The following is an 18,731-nucleotide window of genomic DNA, read 5'->3' on the forward strand; positions in this document are numbered from 1 at the left end:
AATCAAATTCTGAAACTTGCTTCTAATATATCCGAAAGAAAAAAAGTAGTTCTAATTTTTGATATTTTTCATCCAAAAATTTCAAAAAATTAAAAAAATAGAACGGAGCGATGTGAGAGGCACCACCTACACGCCCCTCGCTTCTCCTTTATATAAGTATATTGACTAGTGAATAAAGCCGCGCTTCGCGGCGGCGTTATGATTTTTTTATAATTTTGATACGAATTAATATTATAATTGCATAAAAGTTATTTTGAGTCATGTTCCCGTTAAACATATCATTAATAAAGAAAATATTATAATAATTATAAAAATTTGTTTAAGTGACCCTCTTGTCAAACACAATATTAATAAAAAAAAATAGTTTGAACCGCCCTCCCATCAAAGATAATATTAATCAATAATTATTATAATTATGATAAAATTAAATATAATAATATAGATAAAAATAGTTTGAGCTGCTCTTTTGTCAAACACAATACTAATAACAAATAATAACAAATAGTCCGTCAAACATAATACTAATTGAAAATTTATTATTATTTAGATAAAAATTAATTTGGGCCGCCCTCCCCTCAAACACAATACTAATCAGGAATCATTTACATTATAATAAAATTATAATTATAATCGGATAAATATATCCAATTTCATAGATTTTAACTATTATATATTTTTTTAAGATTTCTATTTCTTAATTGTTTAGAATTATCTCTCTTTTCTTTTAAGATTCCTATTTCTTAACTACTTAGAATTTCATAGATTTTAGCTATTATATTTTTGTTAAACTTCCTATTTCTTAACTACTTAAAATTATATCTCTTTTACGATTACTGTATTTTAGCTACTTTACCTATTTTCTCTCAAAAAAATAGAAAAATTAAACGGAGAGTTTATAGAGACGCCACCTAGAGCCACGCTTCGCAGCGTCGTTATAAATTTTGATATGAATTAATATCATAATAACATAAAAATTTGAGTCATCTTCCCGTTAAACATATTACTAATAAAAATTATTATAATTAGTAAAGAAATTTGTTTAAGTGGCCATCTTGTCAAACACAATACTAATAGTAAAATTAGTTTGAACCGGCCTCTCGTGAAAGACAATATTAATCCATAATTATTATTTTTATGATAAAATTAAATATTATAATTTAGATCAAAATTAGTTTGAGCCGCTTTCTTGTCAAACACAATACTAATAACAAAATATTATAATTTAGATATTAGTTTGAGTCGCCTTACTGTCAAACACAATACTAATAAAAATTATTCTAATTATGATAAAATTAAAGATTATAATTGGATAAAAATTATTTTGAACCATGGAACCGTTTTAACAAAAAAAAATATTATAACATGGATAAAAATTATATTAGCCACTTTCCCGTCAAACATAATACTAATAGAAAAATTATTATTATTTAGATAAAAATTAGTTTGGACTGCCTCCCGTGCCCGTCAAACACAATGCTAATCAAGAATCATTTACATTATTATAAAATCAATATATGATTCCTATTTTATATATCCAATTATTTTTGTTAATTATTTTTATTTTATGATTCCTATTTATTGGTTAAAAATTATTATTCTTTTATGGTTCCGATTTTTTTGCTATTAGTTTTTTTAATGATTAATATCTTTACAATCCTTTTTTTTATACGAAATTTTAAAAAAATTATAAGACTAAATTGAAAATAAAAATTGTACGTATTACCCTACAAATCCTAATTATAAATTGTATTTTATCTATGATTGTTAGTTTAAATGAATATAATCCTACTCCTTTTAGGATTCATAAAGAATCCAAAGCGAAAAGAATTGTAATAACTTTTGGAATCCTTGAACCTGATTTTTTAAATATAATCCTATTTCTTTTAGGATTACTAAATAAGAAAAGAATTGTATCATCTTTAGAATTCAATAAGAAATACTAAATAAAAAAGAAAAGAATTGTATTATCTTTAGAATTCAATAAGAAAAGAGTTGTATTACTTTTAGAATTCTTGAACTTGATTTTTTGAATTATAATTATATTTTTTCTCTCCGAAATTTAAGAAAAATTAGATATATATATATATATATATATATATATATATATATATATTGATTGATTGATTGATTGATCATATTTCTTTTTTAAAAAAATATTCCAAATTTTATATTTGTAATTTTATTTTTAACATCACTATATTATAAATTATATTTAAAAGGATAATGATGAAGTTTTGGTTGTATAATACATCAAAAGTGTTTGGAGTCCTTGAAACCGTTTGAATTTTTTTAGTGATATAAGAGCAAGAGACCTGCATGTGCTCTAGACTTATAAAGAGAGAGTATTTTAATATTGGATTATTTTTATTTATTTAAGTAAGGGTAATTTAAAGATAACCAAAAAAGCATGATTAAATCAAAAATATAGTATAGTATAGATGTTTTGATTTGTTTATATTTTGTTTTAGGCCCACTAATATTGTATAAAAGCCTGCGTATTGACCGATCAAATTTTTAATGTTTCGACTGTAATAGTATAGTACTCCCTCCGTCCCAGTCAATAGTATACATTGGGGGACGGGGGCGCGGCACGGACTTTAATGCTTCAATATAATATAGTTCTGTAAATTATTTTTAAGATTTTCTTTTTTTGTATAAAAGTATAACATTTATACTTTTATACAAAAAAAGAAAATCTTAAAAATAAGTTGTAGAACTATGTTTTATAAGAGCCTTAAAAAACGTGTCGAGCAGTGAAAAAGAAACGTATACAATTGACTGGGACAGAGGGAGTACTTTTTAACTTTTAAGGTTTGACTTTAGTTTCGGTATAGTCAAACAAGTCTTATATTTGTTTTATGTTTTGATCGTATATAAAAGTTTTGATTTGTTTATATATTGTTTGAAGCCCAAAGATTTTGTTTGAAGCCCGCTAATTATAAAAGTCCATATAAAAGCACGCATACCGACCGACCAAACTTTTAATGTTTCGGTTTTAATACTACTAGCCTTTAACCCGTGCGAAGCACGGGCGGATATAACTAAATTTTAGTACTAATAGACTCCACATTTGTAGAATTTTAGTACCAAAAGGAGAGTAACCAAACCAAAAAATATAACTAAAACTTTGGAGTACAGATTATACCATGTTCGCTTATTATAGTATAGTATAGTATAGTATAGATAGTATAGATATATGTTTTAATAGCTTATCAAAAAAAAAGATATATGTTTTAATTATATTTATATTAGTTTATCAATATACTCCATATCTTATTATAAATGTGTTTTAATAAAAATTTCAATATGCATGTAGTATATAATTATGTTCCTTGTGTGCGTGTTTTTCTTATTTTTTAATAAAACATTTTGTAAAATAGAAATTTTTTATAATTAAAATAACCAGATAGTGTGTTATATGATATATATGCACTAGAATGATATTTTTTACAAGCTTACTTTATTTCAAGACTACTAAATAAATAAAATAACTATAAAACTGTGTATAATTATCGAATCGAGTTAAACAACTATAAATTCAGTTTGATTTGAAAATTTTGTCAAACAACTTTTAATACTTAACTCGAGTTCATTAATAAAACGAGCCAAGTTGATCAGTTGAGTTTTTTTCTAAATAGCTAGATTTATTTATAATTTTATTTTTTATATGGTCTTTAAATAGTGTTGGAGAAGAAATTTTAGAGCGTGTTTGACAGGACATGAAGTTCGGGTTTTAAGTCATCTTGGCTTTAAAATGAAAAATGTTTGTTTGTATAATAACCCAGAAGTCGACGTAAAGTCAGAAATAAACCAGAAACTGATTTAAAGCCAAAAGTTAGTTTGAGGTAAATTTTTCGGTGACTAATTTTTTTTGAGATTTCTTTTGATAAAAATTACTTTTAACTCATAAATCACTTTTTTCTATTATTATTTTTAATAACTCATAAGTCATTAATAAATCAAAATTACTCAAACAGACATTTTAAACTCTCGGCTTATCAACTAGTCATTTTAAGTCATATGTCAGGTTAAGTTATACTCCCTCCCTCCCCTCAATTGTTTACATTGAGAGACGGGGACTTGACACGCATTTTAATCCTCTCATAAATTATAGCTTGATATATTATTTTGAACTTTTTTTTCTTTTGAATAAAAGTTTAGTATTTAAACTTTTATACAAAAAGGAAAAATTTTAAAAATAAATTATGGAACTATATTTTATTTGTACCTTAAAATTTGCGTCGAGCAGTATAAAAAAATTGTAAACAAATAAAAGGGACCGAGGGAGTATGTCATAAGTTTAGCCAAACCGACTCTTAACAGTTTAACCCCGTTCAATTCAGCTGACTCATTATTAATCATAGAATTTCTCATTAATGATGCTTGAGCACTAGAACTTCATATTTCTGAAAGCGAGTCCAAAATGGTACTCCTTCCGTTTTAATGAATTATATACGTTATTTTTTGACACATTTTTAAGACTCTTTTTAACTGTAGCTCCATAATATTTTTTTAAACGAACTTATATTTCTAAATAAAATTTTGATGTTTAAACATTTATTAAATTTTTTTTAAAAAATATATTGTGAAACTATATTATATCAGAGTCTTAAAATGTGTGCAAACAGTGAACGTATAATATTACGAGGCCGTTCAGATAAGGACATGCTTAAGAGCAAGTCCAAGAGTGCCCTAAAATCATGTCTTAAATCAAAATTTAAGGCATTTGAAGTAAAATGGTGTTCCAACAATGTCCTAGTGGTGCCTCAAAACACTAGGACATCTAACAAATGCCTTATTTTTGAGGCACAATCATGCATGCCCTAAACCATTTTTCACCTTCGAGTACACGAAACGAAAGTATACGAAACGAAACGATTGCCACCCCTAGTTCAAAGGTCCCGTAAAAGATTATAGGAGTAAGACTTTGATAACCGTGGAAGGCAGTAAAGTAAAATCTAAAGAAAGACTTGACACTTCTCTCTCTCTCCTACTGGACAGTCACGTGCGGTCTGAGGTACGACGTCGAGCATTTCATTTCACCCTCTCTGTCACTGCACCAACACTGCCATCTTCCACCACCTCTGGGCCGTGGCCCCCCCATCCTCCACCATCTTCATCATACATGCATCTCTCTCCCTCTCTCTCTCTCCCATCTCTCTCTCCCTTGCACACACTTTTCAACTCAGTCTGATCCTTGCACCAAACCAACTCATTTTGCCCAAAATCAAGTGTACAAAACTGAGTGTCCTAAATGTTTACTCTTCCCCTTTGTTTACCAAACCACCCTTTTTTACACTTTCCATGCAGTTAATGTTTTGTACCTCCTCTCTTTCTTTACTCATCAAAAACCTCAAGTCTTGTCTACTCAACAATGCACCATTTGTACATCTTTTTTCATAAATAATTACTGTCATTTAAGCACTATTTATTAATTTACCCACTCAAAGTACTCTTTTTGTTTAATGGCTCTTCATCACTCTTCATTTCTTGTTTTTAAAACACCCCTTTAATTGTTTTACCAACTTTCTTGATGGGTTTTCACTTTCTTTGAATTCTTGAACTATAAATTTCGACCTAATTTTTATTACCATTAAATAAAAACACCTACTTTTTAGCCATTTTCTTGATGGGTTTTTATATTCTTTAGATTCTTGATTTTTCTGCCTAATTTTCAAGAAACTGGTAATTAAAATTCTGACCACCTTTTTTTAATGAGCAGTAATTATTTTAAATGAAGTTACATTAATATTTGATTCATTACTTTCTGCTACCCTCTCTCTCTGCTCTGATAATCAGGCAGAGAGAGTGTCAGTAATTATTATTTCTTCTGTCTTGTTTCTTTTCTTCTGATGCTCATTTTCATACCTAATCTCAATAGTCTCTCTCTCTCTCTCTCATTTCTCTCCCTGCTGCTACTTGCCATCACTCTGTACTACACTTCCCCTTTACCTTTACTCCTTAAATACTTTTTACTGTTTTTAGTAACAGTACTATTGATGTTCACTTCACATAACATTCACACATTATTATAGTACACTCATATGTGTGATATATATGTGTAGTAGAAGGAGTGCATTCAGTGACATTAACTCTGTTAAGAGTAAAAAAGTGTAAGCAAGATTTCTGAGAACAAAATGGATGGTGCTAAGAGGGAAACTTCCACAGTTCCATCACTGCCACCCCCTCTCCCTAAATCTCCTCCACCTTATCCTGATTTGTATGGGAAGAGGCGTGAGCTAGCTAGAGTTCAAATGCTGGAGAGAGAGATTGGCTTTCTTGAGGTACTCTATTTTTTATATTCCACACTTGTATGTCTTCAAATTAGTATATGTTCTCGTAAATCTCGGAATGAGCCAGAGTCGAACCCAGAACCTGTTATGAGTCTAGATGGATATCCCATCATGCTTGGAAGTTTAGATTTTTGATGTTTTGGTTTACTCATTTTGGGCTACCATGTCCTGTGATTATATCTTGGTTAGTTATCGTTTGTTTTGTTTTACCAATTTTTCATTTGTTTGAAAATGTGCCCATCAGACCTGCCAAATTTGAACTCTGAGACCATGTTTTTTGAAACTGCTAGTGCAGTAAAATACCCAATTTGGAGCAAGTAAAGTAATCAGACTTGTGTGTGTTTTTTAAAGGACTCTTCAGTTTCCAAGATTATATTTGGGGAAGGCAGCCTTCTGCTTTTGATTTGAGTTGCATTATTCTTTCCTCTCATCATACCGTTTACTGCAAATTTGCATTTTCTTGTGCTGCCTGCAAGTAAGCAGTGTCCTGTGTAACCTCTCTAGTTACCAAAATAGAGCCAATCTGTATCTGCTGTTAATAATTTGTATACAACTTCTTTCCCTTTCTGTCCTAAAAACTAAAAATGTGGTTAATTAGGCAAATTTCACATGATGATCCAATTATGATGCTAAACTTGGATCAGCATTTGTTAAGGCAGGGCCCTTTTTCTTGTATGGCATCAATTTATTAGTATCATTTATAGGCAAGTCAAAAGAGTTTTAAGGTTGTCAACTGGACATATACAAGTCTTTGCACAGTGTTACAAAGATCTCTTTTTAATTTAAGTGGCCTTGATTTTTCCAGCAATCTTCCAACATTTCTGCTTCATGACTATATATTGAAATTGAAATGATCCCCTGAGCTTGTCTTGCATACTAATATGGGGCAATATTTTCAAGTTCTCGTCCCGTTGGTCTGCAATGGCATTGTTGGTATGCATACAGACTATTGGTTATTGTGGCATTTTCTGTAAAACCATAAAAATTGCTACAGTCTAGCCCCAGTATAAGGTTATATGGCCACTAAACTACTCCAAAATGAGGATCCAATGTATTTTAGCAACTTGATATTGTTTATGTTTATTGTCGGGGATTCACTGCTTTTGGAAGATCGATTTGACGACATGTAATTCCTTTCAGGAGGAATTAAAAACTGTTGGACGCATTCAACCTGCTTCTCGTTCCTGTAAAGAGTGCGTAATTGATCTCAAATCGACATTTGCCACTTGGTTTTCATAAAATGACTTTTACCTTTAAGCTCTGACATTATATATAATTGTTGCAATCTAATAGTACACTGTTAACTGCATTTAACAATTTACAGGGTTACCGATTTTGTGATGGCAAATTCAGATCCTCTAGTCACTAAGTAAGAAAATTATAGTTCGTATAAATTAAGCATGACTTAAATTTATGTTATTCTCTCTAATCCTTTATTCATGTGGTGCAGAAGCCGGAAAATTCGTAAGTCTCGCCGCTTCTGGAAATGGCTCTGGTATGCTTTTATATTTTCCCATTATTCTTCTAAATTTTTGTTTTTTTAGTTGTACTATCAACATCCTACTATGAACAAGTAGGAAGATTCAATAGCAAACTTTTTATTTCTATAGGTTGAAGGAATCTTCTCCTGGTAAAAACAGAAAAGACACCTCATAGAATTAAAGGACCTTGCTCATAACCCTAATTTACGTTACAGCATATATAAAGATTGCGGATGTTACCATTATTTGGCCCCTACACTTTTTGAGCCTCTTGAGGTGTAGGGTTCCTTGGTCGAAAATGAGACTTCGGAATTAAGAGCTCTCAAGCATGGAAAATAAGCATAACTGTCGATAAAATAGAGATAACAGAGATATGCAAGGAAATTATAAATATTACTTGGGCATGTAGTTTATGGTTTTCTAGTTTCAGGTTGTTAATCGAATTCAAATATAGATACTATGCAGTGGTTTTCAAAGTAAGCTGATACTGGGTTTTGGCGAAAAACAGGAAAACAGTTATCCAAATAAACAATTGAGTTACTGCATCCTATATCTTATAGGATAACTAAATCCCATCATATGTAGTCATGTGTTTTTTATTAATGATTACCACCTGGACAGCATTAAAAGTTAATTGAACCCTAAATACTGAGTTGTATAGTAAATTTTATGCTAGCCAGAGTTGTAGTACTAATGGACTTATTTGATATGACAAGATGATGAGAATTTTATGTGTATGTGTACAAATCTTATCCAATACACAACAAACTGTAGCTTGCAATTCAATTTCCTTAATCAGATAGATTGCTTGAGTGCAGCTAAATCAAAACTAAGCAGCTTTATTTTATTTGGTAGTCAATGCCCCTTAAAAGCCAAAAACTTTATAAAGCATTACTGAAGTATGCATTTTTGGTGATATTTTCATGTCTTATATATTATTATTCCAAACTTGAAACTTCTTTTGGAGTCAGCTTCTTTGATGTGCAATTGTGCATTACAGTACTTTCCATCAACAATACTTTTGGCATTGCTTTTATTCTTTTAGCCTTAAGGCTTTGTTTTCATAATTATCTATTAATCTTAATACACTGGGGAAATCATTTGTAATGATATATAAGTTACAATGGGTAGCAATCCCCTCAAGTAAAGTATCGCGTGCTTATTATTGGTGCTAGATACTTGAGAGGTTGTTTTAGACATTACAATACCCTGCAATTTTAGCTTCTGGGAAGTCAGAATATATTACATCTTTTGCCTGTTCCGTTGACAGTTTTATAGGTGTATAAATTCCTAGGAAGTGTGAACATTGACAAAACATAGGAACCCTCCCTTGAATAATTCACACATCCTGTGAAGTTCAAATTCGTACCAAGTAAATAGATACCTAGGAAATACAACTTCCCATGGGACTCTTTTCCCTTGATTAACCAAACAAGCACATGAAAAGTATGCAACTAAAACCATATCACTGCAACCTATTACAAAGTATATTCAAAAAACAGAAGTATATGAAATTACAGTGTACAGAAAAGTAACTAGCATCTTTAAAATTATCACAAGTTTTTGATAAACTCGGCATCTAATCATCTGACTCTGTCATTGTTTAACTTGAAATCTGTGAAAATGCAGTGGGAAGTCTTGCTTCAACCTATCATGGATGTGCTGCTGTTGTGGATGCTGTCCTCATCTTAGAAGACCAGACTGCTGCTCCTGCTCCTGTGATATATGTAATTGCAACCCATGTGCTTGTTGCTCTATACCGAAGTGTCCAAGTTGCCCTAGTTGCGCTAGTTGCTCAAATTCCTGCTGGTCATGCTGCTGCTGGCCGTGCTCCTGTTTAAAATGCTCTAAAAAGGGGTCGTGCTGCAATTGTTGCGAATGCGAAGGCCCTTCTTGCCCAGATTGCTCGTGCTCCTGCACTTGTTCTTGCAACAAGTGCAGCACATGCTGTTGTCCACCTAGATGTCCGAAGGTACCACGATGTTCTTGTATAAAAAACTGTTGCTATTCCTGCTGTTTATGCTTCTAGCAAACCTAGAACCAAGAATTCTAATATCCTACCTGCATAAAAATAGAAAGATCATGTACATTTTTCATTTTGATTTCTGTTAATTAGTTTGGAGGTGATGTCCAATCTACCTTTCTAAACATGTTGCTGATTCATTCAGAAATGTGTCCTTGTGTGGCTGAACTGAACCAAATATTGTACTGTAAACTATACAAAGGGACTGATTGAGAAAGTAATAAAACCATCAAATTCATTTGATTGAACCTTTTCATACATCTGGTCTAGAAGACTAGGACATGACTGCATCAAGAAACTGAATAAATAGGAGTCTGTCCTTGGAAGAATGTACCATTTCAATGCTTTTTTCATATCTTGTCCATTTTTCTGAAGCAAAATTATTATTGGTTCCAATAATTGAGTTGATGGGCCATATTTTTGTATTACTAGGCCTGCTATTTTTCAGACTATTTTCTTGTGTAGCCATGCTATGCAGCAGGATCTGGTTCAGATATTCATGTGTGCAAATTATGTAGGCTCACAGACCAATCATTGCAAGTTGGTTTTGATGAGCTATGCTATACCCGAATGTTGTTTCACTTTAATGCTCATTTTGTTGGGCACTTGCACAACACAGAAAACATTCTACAAAGCACAAAATTAACTTGCATAAAAAAATTTTAATTTTTTTTCTTCTGAATAAAAGTTTGACGTTTAAACTTCTATTTCAAAATGTCATGGAACTTTACATTATAGAACTCGGAAAATATGTGTAAACAGTAAACGTAAATAAAGCTGTTCAGACGGAGAGAGTATATAACAGCAATGAAACAGAGATTTCTATACCGAATGTTGACGGTGTGTTAGGTAAGTGTTTTTAGTTATTTACAATGGCATTCAAAATTAAGTTTCACCAGATTTGTGTTCTTTCTAATGATATTTATATTTATAATGAGAAGATTTTCGGATCATGAAAAGTATCTTGATGATGTTGTATTCTCCCGTTACGTGAATATCCCTCTTTATATTCTACGAATATCTTTTATTCTTTTTTGATAGTCGGAGACGTTTCATAAATATTTCATAAATATCTCTCTCATTCTATCCGTTTCAGGGGCGGATCTAGTAAGAGGCACGGGGGGACACGTGCCCCCCTTAAAATTTTTTTTTACATTTTTTCACCATTCTAAATTTTACAAAATTACAGAAATGCCCCCCCTAAATTTAAAAATATATAGGTGTTTTCCGAAAATTTGTTTGGTGCCCCCCTAAATTCCGTCTCTAGATCCGCCCCTGAATTCCGTTTCATGAATATGTATTTCATATTTTGTTAATATACTCATTCTTTTTATGATGATATTAAAGAGAATAATCTTGTTTTTTTTTTATGATAGCAAAATGTGTGAACGTGTTTAATCATTTTCGTTCAACCACGATAATAGAGAAACGTGTTTTGTGTTTAATTATATAGTTCCTTTGTTCTCTCCATCCGAGTCCTTAACGGTCCAGGTTCTTAACACAAGAGACGGAGGGAGTAAAGTATAGCTCCATGAACTTTTTTGCTTAAAATAAAAATTTAATATTCAGGTTTTTTTTACTTTGGAACTAAATTAATAAATTAAATTTTATTTACACCTTGAAAAATTGCAAAGAACTGAGACGCATGTGAGAAAGATTTTATGACACTCAGATCGGTGCTCAGTTTTGTGATTAATTTGAAGGGCATAGCATATACTCCTAGAGCATCTGAGGCAGTAGTATTTATACCAATCATAGATTTAAAATTCTGATACAAATTAAGTGGCTGTTTGGCGGGGCTTTTAAGCCCCGCTTCTGGACTTTTAAGTTAGAAGCACTTATTTCATACCGTTTGTGTAAAAAGTCGAGAAACGCTTATAAAAAGCTACGATTCCTAGCTTTTGTTTCATGACTTCTGCTTTTTTCTCAAACACTTTAATCACTTATAAGTCTTAACTAACATCTACTTCACTTTTTTATTTTAAACAATAAGTACTTATTTTAAACTCACCCAAACGACCCCTAAATCTCAGGTACTCTGGCTTTGGATAAACTATATTATAAAAGCCAGAACACATTTGCAATATTCTGAGTTCTGACGGTAAGGTTGAAATGATTTAATAATAGAAATTGTACACTACTGAGCTGATGCTCACGTTTTAGCTAGTGCATCTTGGTCTTATCGCACCTTGGAAGACTTAAAAGCACCAGAAATTGTGTCTTATCAACCACCTCAATATAATTGTGTCTGAAACCAGCTTATGCAGAATCTTGCAACTTGTACGAGGATCAAATGTTATGCAAGAATTGGTGAGATTTGTCAGTGGACAGACAGGCCTTTTCTATTGCAAATGCCTTTCTTTAGTCACACAACTAGAGCCACAAATTCTTAACCCTACAAATAAATTCCATCAATTAATTATGAGCTCTGTTCTAAAATTTGGTGATTAATCACCGATTAATTTCTGTTCTGTAACTCGTCGGACTGATTAAAAATTTGATTATTCCATTAATCATCCGATTAATCCCTAATCAATCCTTGTTCTGTGACTTCACCGATTAAATCTGATTCCCGTTTTTTACAACATCGTGAGAGATCGAGTCAGTTATCGACTTTTTCAACGCAAATTTAGAACATTCTTCGTGTGGTGGTAAAAATTAATCTTATTGTTCTGTGTCTGCCGTGAAGTCTTTTACTAACTACCTACTACTTGGATAGAACAAATTGAGCACATATTAAGCTGAACTTGAGGAGGAAATTTTCTTCGCTTCTTTCCATTACATTTTATAAATTTGCACAAGTTATGATTAAGGATGGCAAGTCCTTTTGGGCTGTTGTACAATATTCTTACATCCAGGCAAAAGCCACCGGACTTGTAACTTGATGTTGAGCGTTGTTCCAGCTGATTGACCCGAATGCGCTTCTCCCTTCCATCTCGTCCGTCTCCTCTTTCGACACAAATGTGACAGTATACCGCAGCTTAGCACCCACATGTTTGAACACAAGCTTAGAAGGTTTCACCGTCATCTCAACTGAACGAGGAGCCAACACAGAGACATTATACACAGATCCTTCAGATCCTACATTGGTCAATTCACGAGTGTAGCGTACTAGTCTTGATTCTCTGAAAACGACGGAAAATGATGGATAGTTCAGCTGGCCCGGGCTGGAGAGTTTCTTGGAGCACGTGACATTTGAGCGCTTGACAATGGCATGTATGTGATCCATGCTGTAGTCTAAAGAGCAAAGGAAGGCGATGTAGTCTTCTGTTGTCAAGTCGTATATGAGGCCTGGAGAGAGCGCTTTCTGAGGGTTAACATGACCAGATCCGTGAGCCCATGGATTGGATAATTTACCTCCCACTGTATCACGGAGTTGGGATCCAGTGTCGTCTTGTGTATAGGCAGTCGTCATGAGGGCAGATTTGATTGCACTAGGACTCCAATCCGGATTTGCTGCTTTGATCAGTGCTGCTAAACCACTGATGTGTGGGCATGACATTGATGTACCTTTATCATATTAACACAAGATAAATTAAATTAGCGAAGCTGCAGAAATTCAAAACTATCATGTCTGAAAGCAAATCCTAACAGCAGAATCATATTCTTTGCAACTCTGCAGGGCTTCACTTAGAACTGAACTAAAACAAGTACTAGAAGCAACATTGCGGAAACATTAATCTTGATTTGAGTTCCTAAGATGCAAAATGTAGTTGCTCACTTGATACGACATCTGCAAACTTCAGAAACATCAACAAAAGGACTTGCGGAATGACAATGATGGATTATCAAAACTACAGGGCTAACCCGATTATATCTTAGCAAGGTCTTCTCTACGTATGACGGGCAGAAGTATTTCAGGCAGTACTCTAGCAAGTGCTACAACAAATGCTTTTGGCAACGTGAAAATCAGATCCCCCACTGTCTACAGACTAAACAAAATGACAGAATTGTATTATAAACAGTCCACATAGCCGTTAACTATTGTCTAAACAGAGCCCAAATCATTAATCACATTAACATTCACACTTAACATACAACAAATATGATGCAACATGAAAACAGTTCAGTGAATTAACCCAACAGACTGAGATTTAATCAGAAAGTAAAGCCGCTACCTGATGCGATGTTGTACTGAGTCCTCCTACTATCAGAATCCAAACCAGTGGGAGCAATAGCTTCGGACCAAGCAGCTAAGATATTGACACCAGGCCCGATCACATCCGGCTTCAAAATCTCCGGTGTCACCAAATTAGGCCCTCTGGCACTGAATGCCGCCACCACAGGCGAAGGCCTCACATTCAAAACTGTCCCGCCAAAACTCAATTCAGCTGTGATCCCCTCTTCACTCGTCAGAATCTTTCTAATTTCATCCCCGATTTCCTCTCCAACCGCAACTGTTGGGATCAAATGACTATCTGCTGATAACTCCTCCCCATTCTCAGCCGTGTTGGCTAAGATCATCCCCACTCCCCCCGCGGCTCGAACCACCAGGCCTTTTTCAACACGCGCATTTTTGCCTCTATCACAAAACACCACTTTCCCACGAACCAGTTCCGGGTCCAGAGAACCTTCCACGCAGAAACGACCCGACCCGGTAGTTTCATTGTGGTAATAGACTCCAACTGGCTTCTCACCCATTCCCTTCCCACTGTACAATGAAATACCTGCGAAACGGCGTCGTTTCGACAAATTAATAAACGCGGGAAAGTCCCGGTCCAGTGTCCCGGCCCCAACGGTCATAATCCACGGCGCTGAATTAGCCAACGAGCCACGCTTGGGCCCATCATTTCCCGCAGAGCAGGACACAAGTATTCCTTTTTCGACGGCGGTGAACGTTCCCACCGCAATCGTGTCTCGATAATACGGAACAGAGCCTCCGCCAAGCGACATCGAGAGCACGTCCACCCCATCGTGAATCGCACTCTCCATTCCCGCGAGTATGTCAGAAGCGAGGCACCCGATTTTCCAGCACACTTTATAAATCGCCACGCGAGCTCGCGGCGCCATCCCACGCGCCACGCCGCTGGCGTAGCCCAACAAGCTCGCATTCGCCACGTGAGCACCCGCCGCCGTGCTGGCAGTGTGGGTCCCATGCCCATCCACGTCACGCGGTGACTCAGCCTCCTCCTTAGTCTTATTCTTATGAGCCCTGATCGCCATCTTATAGCCTTTCGAAAACGTCCTCGCCCCAATTAATTTCTTATTACACAACCTCGGCCCGAACTCGACTCGTGACTCACACCCGCCCTTCCACCTCAGCGGAACCTCACTCATACCATCATCACCGAAGCTCTTCGACTCCGGCCACACTCCCGTATCCAAAACCCCCACAATCACATCCTCCCCGGAACCACGAACCACCTCTCCGAAATTCTCGGCGAAAATCTCGCTGTCCAGCCCGAGAAAATCGGGGGTCCTGGTGGTGTGCAGAACGTAGCGATCATCCTCATAAACGCCAATAACAAAGTCATGTCGACGAAGAGCGGCAGCCTCAGAGGGGGTCAGAGAGGCGGCAAAGCCATGATAAGCTGTAGTATAAGTATACACAAGTGGCGACTCAGAGAGAGACTGATACCAGTCCTCATGAGTCGCGAAATTCTCGGGCTTTTTGTGGTGGTGTGTGTGAATTATGTAGGTTTGTTTCGATGCACTTAAAACAACAAGTTGAAGAGCTAGTAGAGTTGCCAAACAGAGCTTAACTAGAGCCTCCATGTTTGTTTCTGTAATGTAGCGATGAGTTTTTTAGGTGGGGAAATGTTGAATTTAAGGTAGCTGTAAGAAGAACAAGACAGAAAAGTGAGAGTGTCAAGAATTAATGTGTGTTGGATTTGTGAAGATTTCTCAAACTGCTGAGCTAAGAACAACATCCAACTACCTTTTTCATTAAATGATGAAAAATCTGGAATCTGTGGGCAAGGATGACAATGTTATGGGTACGAGATTTGAGTTTGGATTTATGTTTTGTAGGAATACTGAGGTTGAGCTTCAATCTTGCTAACAGTATTAGAACTAACTTGTAACTGTTTTCTTCTGATAATTCATCTACTTTCTAATACTAATTGTGTTTAAGGTGATTTATGTGTTTGCAATATATAATTCATTCGGCTACTTTTTAGTATATATTTTAATTTTGCTAGCCTTTAACGCGTGCGAAACACGGGAGATTATATATTTCGTAATTTATTATCTATAATTTAAATTTTAACATCATTTTATTAGTATTTTAATTTTAATGAAATGAATTTTAACTAAATTATATTAACCGACGGATTATATTTTCACACGAAAATTTAGTCTATTTATAAATATATTTCTGTTATTAATATGTGATAATTTATTATTCAATTAATTTTAAATCAAAATTCTCATATTTTGTATATCTTCATATGTATGAAAAAAGATATTTGTCTCGTAATAGATTAGAGTTAAAAAAAAAGAGTTACGTAATGATTCGTGTTTGCATGAAATAGAATATGTTTTGTTAAAAAAAGATATTCAAGATTATATATTTATAATTTTATTTTAATATTATTATAATTTTTTATAAAATATTATATGATAATGTATTATCATTAGTAATTTTAGTTTTTAAAACTGTTTACCAATGTAAGAGTAATAGACCTCCACATGTTACAGAGACTTTGTAATTGCATAGGGAAAGTATCAAAACAAAAATCAATATACTTATATAAAGGAGAAGCGAGGGGCGTGTAGGTGGCGCCTCTCACATCGCTCCGTTCTATTTTTCTAATTTTCTGTAATTTTTGGATGAAAAATATCAAAAATTAGAACTGCCTTTTTTAGTTTCGGGTATATTAAAAGCAAGTTTCAGAATCTGATTTTATTTCAGATTATTTATGGAATATAGTAGCTTGAAAATTTTAATCTGATTTTGTTTCAGATTATTTAATTATGGGAAAGAGTAGCAGACAAGTCTCTATGCACCTATATATACCCTTATAGATTGTAAGGTTTTGGATAATCTAAACACAACCTCCTCTCTCTCAATATCACAACCCTACCTCTCTCTCGTGATAGTTGTCTTGCTCGATTTCTAACTCGGTGGTGCCGTTCTTTTGCAACGATAAGTGAAGACTGTTTATACAGTATTAAAAAAGAATAAAGGTTGTTGCAAGCAAAAGTATGTTAGGTCCAGATAGAGAGTAAATTAAGCTAGAAGGGGGGTTGAATAGCTTAATCACCAATTTAAAAATTAATGTGGTGTGATAAAATTTATCCCCTTTTTGAATGGCTTTTATCTAGAGTATGAGCAGTTAATGTGTGCGGAAGCAATGTAAGAGTAATCCGACACACGAGATTTTATCCTGGTTCGCGGTGGCTAACTCAACACTTGGAGTCCACTCACCCCTACTCCAGTCCCCAAGCTCCTCCCCGGACTCGAGATTTTCTCTACTATAAAGAAACTCCTTTACAGTAGGCGGAGAAGCCTTTACAAATATATATCTTGGAGCGTAACTTCCCGTTACCTCCTCACTATAAATGTAAACTTACAAGACTCGTCTTGGAGTGTAACTCCCCGTCACCTTCTCAAAGTCGTTGTACTCCGGGTGTAGTCTTTGAACTTCTAAACTTTTGCGGGTCTTGGATCTTAGGTCTTTCCTCTTCCTCACGGTGCAGAGACGACTAACTCCCCGTTAGCTCGTCTAGGACTTGGGTCTTAGAACGAAGATTACCTCACTTCACTTCACCTCACTGCAAAACTTAGAAAACAATATCTACGACAAATAATCCTTGTTTATAAAAAGAGTTTTGGACTAGACACGACTAGGCCGATAGTGTATGTATATATATATATATATATTGAAGATATATATATTTAAAGTATACTTTCCTAAGGATATAGAAAAATATAAGTATACTTTTTAACTTACTCCAATACTTAAGAATAAGTATTTGGTTGGAGTAACTAAAGTCTTATAAGCGAGCTTCGTTTTTAGACTTTTTCAAGTATTCTCGTGATATTGCAAATTACGAATACTTGTTAATTTAAACTCACCGTTAGATAATGCTTATAAAGATCTTCGGAGTTTAACTTGTCGTCTATGGCTCAAAGGCTTACGACTTGGGTACTTGTCCTGTATGACTAAGTATTATTTATTACTTCTTATATACGTCTATATTTGAAGTAATAAAATCAAGAAAGCTTTATGGCGAGCTCTTTAGCTATTAACTTTTCTTGAAACACCTCTTCTCGTAATATAGTCTATTAGACTAAATGAAGTCGAGAGAGAGAGTCTTTAACTTTAGCACAATATAATGAGATAGCCAAACAAACACAACAATATAAATATTATACACTTTAAACAAGTTACAACAATAATAGTGCAGAAAGTATATAAATAAATTAGTTGGCTAAGTTAGTGGTAAGTAAAGTTAAAGAATACTTTTTAGATTTTCTTCCCACAGACACAAGGTGATGGGCGGGAATAGAATTTCACTATATAAAATGTATTTTGACCGTCGTCAAATATTAGCCTCGCTGTAGAGGTATAACGAATCTTTAGTTCGTTTAAATATACAACGATATATAGATCGTGTATATATTTCGAATAACACGACTTAGTTAGTTCGTGTTTGAAATTAATTCGAAATAAGAAATCTCTTTTATAAAAGATATAAGATGAAGAGCTTTAAGATCAAATAGATCGAGAATAATGACGAGCTCTTGTATATATATAATGGTCGATTAAGACTCGGATTGAAGCTAAAATAATAACCACTTACAAAAATGATTGGAAAGTTCGCCGGAAAAATTCGCCGGAGGTTTGGCCGGATTTTGGCTTAGTGGCGGAACTTGGGCAGCCCTACAGGAGGCCTAAAGTAGTAGTGGTTGAGCTAGTTGGGTTGGGAGAGATTATATAACTAAAACCTTGTATATATAAATATATATGTATAAGAAAGAAGGTTTTT

General features: G+C 34.1%; 2 protein-coding genes and 1 long non-coding RNA gene across 4 annotated transcripts; 1 reads left to right on the plus strand and 2 right to left on the minus strand.

The window, feature by feature from the left end:
* Nucleotides 1–5,665: 5,665 nt before the first annotated feature.
* LOC108197817 (guanine nucleotide-binding protein subunit gamma 3) lies at nt 5,666–10,045 on the plus strand. Of its 2 annotated transcripts, XM_064082435.1 has the most exons (6): nt 5,666–5,932; nt 6,066–6,284; nt 7,434–7,486; nt 7,618–7,662; nt 7,744–7,788; nt 9,404–10,045. In XM_064082435.1, the coding sequence occupies exons 2-6, from the start codon at nt 6,138–6,140 to the stop codon at nt 9,801–9,803; spliced, it is 690 nt and encodes a 229-aa protein (XP_063938505.1). In that variant the 5' UTR covers nt 5,666–5,932; nt 6,066–6,137; the 3' UTR covers nt 9,804–10,045. The 2 variants fall into 2 exon arrangements, with proteins under 2 accessions (XP_063938505.1, XP_017221012.1); XM_017365523.2 differs by having other exon boundaries at nt 5,667–6,284.
* LOC135148210 (uncharacterized) lies at nt 9,173–10,263 on the minus strand. The gene is made up of 2 exons (XR_010286124.1): nt 9,914–10,263; nt 9,173–9,835 (listed from the first exon to the last, which is right to left on the minus strand). It is a non-coding gene; the product is annotated as an uncharacterized LOC135148210 (long non-coding RNA).
* Nucleotides 10,264–12,619: 2,356 nt separating this feature from the next.
* LOC108198090 (subtilisin-like protease SBT1.8) lies at nt 12,620–15,732 on the minus strand. Its single transcript, XM_017365870.2, has 2 exons — nt 13,916–15,732; nt 12,620–13,307 (listed from the first exon to the last, which is right to left on the minus strand). Exons 1-2 carry the CDS (start codon nt 15,510–15,512, stop codon nt 12,646–12,648), a joined length of 2,259 nt encoding a protein of 752 aa, XP_017221359.1. The 5' UTR covers nt 15,513–15,732; the 3' UTR covers nt 12,620–12,645.
* Nucleotides 15,733–18,731: the final 2,999 nt, after the last annotated feature.

The sequence above is a fragment of the Daucus carota genome, chromosome 8, assembly GCF_001625215.2.
Source record: "Daucus carota subsp. sativus chromosome 8, DH1 v3.0, whole genome shotgun sequence".
Classification (NCBI taxonomy): domain Eukaryota; kingdom Viridiplantae; phylum Streptophyta; class Magnoliopsida; order Apiales; family Apiaceae; genus Daucus; species Daucus carota.